We start from the raw sequence: 6,556 nt of genomic DNA on the forward strand, positions 1-6,556 counted from the left end.
TTGTGCTCGTTTCCAGCGTCACGCTCACTGTTTTGACGGCACCATACAGGAGCTCTCCTATTTTAACCGTATGGGTGACCACTTATGATGGATCTGAGACTTGATCGACCCATCAAGTCTAGCAGGTAGCTCCGATAAAAAAAAAGTCTAGCAGGTAGCAAAACTGCTATAACTGTTTCTTTTGGAAGAGACAATCCGTTCTGACGAGATTCACGTGGAGTGCGGTGCGAACGGCTGCAGGCGTTCAATGTGACTCTAGATCGGCGGCAGAGCTTGTCTAGATTTTAGACACGATCCACGGGCCAACCAAGCGGGTGGTGTGGAGTTGTGTAGGGGCACTGCTTTGGGCACTATGGCTTACTAGAAACAAGTTGACTATTGAGAGTTGCTTTTCAACTCATCCGGCTAATATTATTTATAAATGCAACCTCTTCTTGCAGCAGTGAAGTCCGTTGGGAAGGCGTAAGGATGCTGAGATTCTCAAGAACGCCCAAGACCGACTGATGCAAGTGTATGTGCTGGCTTTTCGAAAAGGGAAGTGTATGTGCTGGCTAGGGAGCCTTCGACCACCACCGACGAGGTGGTCCCTTTTGCGGCTTGAGGAGCTTGCGTGCTTTGTACGGGCTTCGGCCATGTAACATGTTGCTGGCCTGCTTGACCTTTGCCTTATTTAGCTTCGATCGCATCCGTGTCTGGACCGGTTTGGCTTTTGGTTGGTGTTGTTCTAAGAGTTATGTCGTGTTACACTGTTTGTTGGGGGCTTTATTAAGTTAAAGCTGCACGCATCTGGCGTCTTCGTTCTAAAAAAAATCCGTTCTGTAATCAACTCAATGAAGCGGTGGCATCTCGTCCTGGTCGAAAATGTATCACACCGTGTGAGTGGAGTGGCGAGAGCAATCGATTCATCTTTTGAATCTCTTGAACGAGTGGCGCGCGCGCACCCGGATGTCGGCTAAGTTGCTCCGGAACGAACCACCATCGTGTTTCTGCCACTGTGACTCTGCGAGGCAGCGTGTATATATGTACCTACAACCGAAAGGTGTCAGTAGTGGACGTTCCGGCCGGCCAGTCTTGGCACGTACGTACACGGTGCTCGTTGAGTTGTAAAGTTCCACAGCATAGCAGCAGCTAGCCAGCACTCCCTCTGCAGAAAGCCAGAAACTGAAGGATCAGCTAGCGGTACATGTATATGGAGGTAATTGTGCGTTGAGTGGATGTCATTGTTTCGCAAAACGTGCGTGCCGCCGCTACTCGTCTCACGTTCACACACACGCCACTACGATCGAGCTGCCAGCAAAATATCTCCTGGGAGGACACCTCTTATTCCACCACCGGCCATCATCAAATCCACTCACGTAGAGTAGAGAGATCATTTGACTATAAATGCTCCACACAGCCATGCCAGAAGAGCCATCCCACGCCTGTGAATGACCTACGCTACAATCCAGAGCACCACTACGTACGTGCACTTCCACTCCCGGACTTGCATCGAAGCAATGGCGTCCAAACCCACAGCATGTTTCCCGGCGCTCTTCCTGGCGCTGAACCTCCTCCTGGTCGCCGGGGTCCGCGGCCAGACCCCCGCGGCCGGCCGCAACCCGTGCCCGACGAACGCGCTGGCCGACCTCAAGGTGTGCGCCGACGTGCTGGTGCTGCTCAAGCTCAAGATCAACGTGCCGGCCAACCAGCAGTGCTGCCCCATGATCGGGCAGCTCGTCAAGCTCGACGTCGCCGCCTGCCTCTGCGCCGCCATCAAGCTCAGCGTCCTCGGCATCCCCATCAACCTGCCGCTCGACATCCCCCTCGTCCTCAACTACTGCGGCCGGAACGCAACTGCAGCCGGCTCCAAATGCTCGTGAAGTCCCAACATATAGCTGATTAAAAAAAACATGCATGCATACTACCTACGTACGTCCATTGGTGTGCTTAATTTACCTTCTCATGTATGCCGTAGGTTTGTTGTATCCGTAGATGTTTCGTTGATTGGCATGTCGATGAACATCCCAAAGGGAAATCACAGAGTTGTTTGTGTTTTACTGCAAATAATAAACGTTCCTCCAGTTTGTCAACTGCATGCGACTGCTAATTTCTCCCGTGTATGTCCAAGCATAAATGTGATATTCTCTCTATTCATATGCGTGGTTTTCACTTTCAGTGTAATCTCACCGAAATTTCATTAATTTCGGTACATACTGAAATAGCTGTCTTTATTTAGGTAGTGCACACAAGTAAAATTATTCTTTGAATTTTCAAGATATTTGGTTGGATCCCAATGAAGTTCAAGTGAAAAATTTCCTTTGTCCGAGACTACTAATTAGCATATGTATAGCAATACCTACAAGAAGAAAAGTTTGTGTTTTCCCTGCAAACCGTTAACTTGGCTCATTTTTTGGGTTCAAATTATTTTGGAGCTCACATGACTCTAATCTATGGCTCTTTTCATCGACGATGGTCGATGCTCTGGTCCTGTGCGACCTTAGCACGGCTACTTTCGATTGTCTATTATCACAAAGTTTGCCCTACTTCGGTGAGAGGGGAACGTTGATTATGACGTGCCTTCGGCTCACTTCAATACTTGTGGTCATCTCTACATGGTCCATCAACCAGGTTCTATTTTTTACATCCAATGTTCTCTGTGACTATCATGATTGAATATGAATAGGTTGAAAGTTTTCGATGCAAAAAAATTTAAGAAGCACAATGAATAGATTGGAAGTTTATCTTGCAAAAAAGAATTAAGGGGCGCATTGAATAGATTGGAAAGAGGGTAAGACAAGAATAACCATGATCAAGAAGCAAAAAACTAATGGCCATGTAGCTACCACTAATTCTCGACATGATCTTTGTTAACCTGCTCATTTTTAGGGCTAAAAGCGGCTTTAAGACTCAATAATGTTCATGGGTATTACTCCTATAAAGGATGCTCAAGTACCCGCCTCCTAGGGGCCTTCGAGGGTGAGCGTGCCTTCCGCATCATCCGCTCCGCAGAGGCGTGCCACGGGGGCTTCTCAGGGGCTCTCCGCATCATTCGATGAGTTCAAGCGCTCCTATTGGTTCGATAAACCTTAAGGTCATTGACTTGAGGAAAAGTTGTTGCTTTCTATAAACTTGTGACTGGGGGCGGGGCCCAATAACTTCCTAACAGGAAGCAATCAACGACAACAATTAGATGTTGAGATTCAAATAAATATCTTATGTACTCTAGAATTCTCTATTTGCTTGTAACTAATCATACACTACAAACCTATATAGGGCGTATTTGTCCCATTTATTTTACTTTCCTTATATTTAAAGAATTTCGGTTTAAGTAAAGATCCACTCCATAGTTATGCCTTGAAAAGAGAAAACTTTACTTAAATTTTGATACAAGCTGCAATTTAAATTTAGAGCGCCGCAAGTTAACTTTTTAAGGACAAGTGTTAGGATTATATAAAGGTGCATCTGTAAGAAACTTTAGCAACCTTACATTTTTTTAGTTTTGCAAATTAAACTAAATGGTAGAATAAGTACTTTAGTTGAGATTGTACTACAACGGAATAAATTAAATAGGTATAAAATTTTGGTATAACTACTTTTTATCTTAACCCATGTTGAATAGAATAGACTATCGTCCACTCTATCATAAGTGATCGTGGGATCTTGGCGCCACATCTGTTTAAGTATGAATTATACGTGTCTGGGAGTCAACCAGGATGTAGAGTGAGCTCGGCATGAAAATGTGAATCTTGTGGTAGACTGAGTGTCATCTCTGAGTCTCTTCTTAGAAGCTTCGAACTTGATCTGCGTTGTTTCTTGCTTGAGATCCATGTTGTAAAACTGGTCCAACTCATTCGGCTCTGAGAGAATAAGAGTGAGTTGAAGGTCCTCTCTGAGGCCATCCTAAACTGGTAAATCTAGCTCTTCTCATCGGGAACATCTTGCTTGGCATACCGACCAAGCCTCTGGAACTCGGAGTTATATTCATAGACGGACATACTTCCTTGCTTGAGGTTTCTGAATTTCTCGTGCATGCCTTCAGTCACACTTGTTGGAATATGATGAGCACTGAAATCACGACAGAAATCGGTCCAGCTGACCACTTGACCCCCTCTGGAGTCCTTGTACTGCTGCCACCAATCTGCCGCTCGGTTCTTGAGTTGGGAAGTAGCGAACTTGACGTAGTTCTTAGGCCGGACATTGCTGCTTTCGAAGTGCTTGCTGATATCAACAAGCCAATCGTCAACATCAAGAGGCTTGTCGTAGAAGCTGAATGTGACGCCCCCGATTTGACCGTACACTAATCATGCACGTAAATGTGTACGACCAAGATCAGGGACTCACGAGAAGATATCACAACACAACTCTAGACACAAATTAAAATAATACAAGCTTTATATTACAAGCCAGGGGCCTCAAGGGCTCGAATACATAAGCTCGAATACACAAGAGTCAGCGGAAGCAACAATATCTGGATACAAACATAAGTTAAACAAGTTGCTATAAGATGGCTAGCACAAACAGGGATACAAATCGAAAAGGTAAGGCCTCCTGCCTGGGATCTCCTAAACTACTCCTGGTCGTCATCGATGGCATGCACGTAGTAGTAGACACCTCCAGTGTAGTAGGAGTCGTCGTCGACGGTGGCGTCTGGCTCTTGGGCTCCAGCATCTGGTTGTGACAACCAGGAAGAAATGGAAAGGGGGAAAGAGGGAGAAAAGCAACCATGAGTACTCATCCAAAGTACTCGCAAGCAAGAATCTACACCACATATGCATTGGTATCAATGAAATGGGTAGTATCTGTGGACTGAACTGCAGAATGCCAGAATAAGAGGGAGATAGCTAGTCCTATCGAAGACTACGCTTCTGGCAGCCTCCATTTTGAAGCAGTAGAAGAGAGTAGAAGGTAAGTTCACCCAGTAGCATCGAATAGCATAATCCTACCCGATGACCCTCTCCTCGTTGCCCTGTTAGAGAGCGATCACCGGGTTATATATGGCACTTGGAAGGGTGTGTTTTATTAAGTATCCAGTTCTAGTAGTCATAAGGTCAAGGTACAACTCCGAGTCGTCCTGTTACCGATGATCACGACTATTCGAATAGATAAACTTCCCTGCAGGGGTGCACCACGTTACCCAACACGCTCGATCCCCTTTGTCCGGACTGCTACCTCTTGAGCACTGCGTTGGTTTTCCCTTGAAGAGGAAAGGGTGATGCAGCAAAGTAGCGTAAATATTTCCCTCAGTTTTTGAGAACCAAGATATCAATCCAGTAGGAGGCTACGCGCGAGTCCCTCGCACCTGCACAAAACAAATAAATCCTCGCAACCAACGCGATAAGGGGTTGTCAATCCCTACACGGTCACTTACGAGAGTGAGATCTGATAGATATGATAAGATAATATTTTTTGGTATTTTTATGATAAAGATGCAAAGTAAAATAAAAGGCAATGAAAATAACTAAGTGTTGGAAGATTAATATGATGGAAGATAGACCCGGGGGCCATAGGTTTCACTAGTGGCTTCTCTCAAGAGCATAAGTATTTTACGGTGGGTGAACAAATTACTGTTGAGCAATTGACAGAATTGAGCATAGTTATGAGAATATCTAGGTATGATCATGTATATAGGCATCACGTCCGAGACAAGTAGACTGACTTCTGCCAGCATCTACTACTATTACTCCACACATCGACCGCTATCCAGCATGCATCTAGAGTATTAAGTTCAAGAGAACAGAGTAACGCTTTAAGCAAGATGACATGATGTAGAGGGATAAATTCATGCAATATGATAAAAACCCCATCTTGTTATCCTCGATGGCAACAATACAATACGTGCCTTGCTGCCCCTACTGTCACTGGGAAAGGACACCGCAATATTGAACCCAAAGCTAAGCACTTCTCCCATTGCAAGAAAGATCAATCTAGTAGGCCAAACCAAACTGATAATTCAAACAGACTTGCAAAGATAACCAATCATACATAAAATAATTCAGAGAAGATTCAAAAATTGTTCATAGATAAACTTGTGTTGGAAATATGCCCTAGAGGCAATAATAAATTAGTTATTATTATATTTCCTTGTTCATGATAATCATTTATTATCCATGCTAGAATTGTATTGATAGGAAACTCAGATACATGTGTGGATACATAGACAACACCATGTCCCTAGTAAGCCTCTAGTTGACTAGCTCGTTGATCAATAGATGGTTACGGTTTCCTGACCATGGACATTGGATGTCGTTGATAACGGGATCACATCATTAAGAGAATGATGTGATGGACAAGACCCAATCCTAAGCCTAGCACAAGATCATGTAGTTCGTATGCTAAAGCTTTTCTAATGTCAAGTATCATCTCCTTAGACCATGAGATTGTGCAACTCCCGGATACCGTAGGAGTGCTTTGGGTGTGCCAAACTTCACAACGTAACTGGGTGGCTATAAAGGTACACTACAGGTATCTCCGAAAGTGTTTGTTGGGTTGGCACGAATCGAGACTGGGATTTGTCACTCCGTGTAAACGGAGAGGTATCTCTGGGCCCACTCGGTAGGACATCATCATAATGTGCACA

At 44.7% G+C, this 6,556-nt stretch overlaps 1 protein-coding gene across 1 annotated transcript; it reads left to right on the forward strand.

The window, feature by feature from the left end:
- The first annotated feature begins 1,422 nt into the window (after positions 1 to 1,422).
- LOC119289178 (cortical cell-delineating protein-like) lies at positions 1,423 to 2,069 on the forward strand. The gene has a single exon (XM_037568568.1). It carries the CDS (start codon positions 1,428 to 1,430, stop codon positions 1,857 to 1,859), a length of 432 nt encoding a protein of 143 aa, XP_037424465.1. The 5' UTR covers positions 1,423 to 1,427; the 3' UTR covers positions 1,860 to 2,069.
- Positions 2,070 to 6,556: the final 4,487 nt, after the last annotated feature.

This window comes from Triticum dicoccoides, chromosome 4A (genome assembly GCF_002162155.2).
Source record: "Triticum dicoccoides isolate Atlit2015 ecotype Zavitan chromosome 4A, WEW_v2.0, whole genome shotgun sequence".
NCBI lineage: Eukaryota > Viridiplantae > Streptophyta > Magnoliopsida > Poales > Poaceae > Triticum > Triticum dicoccoides.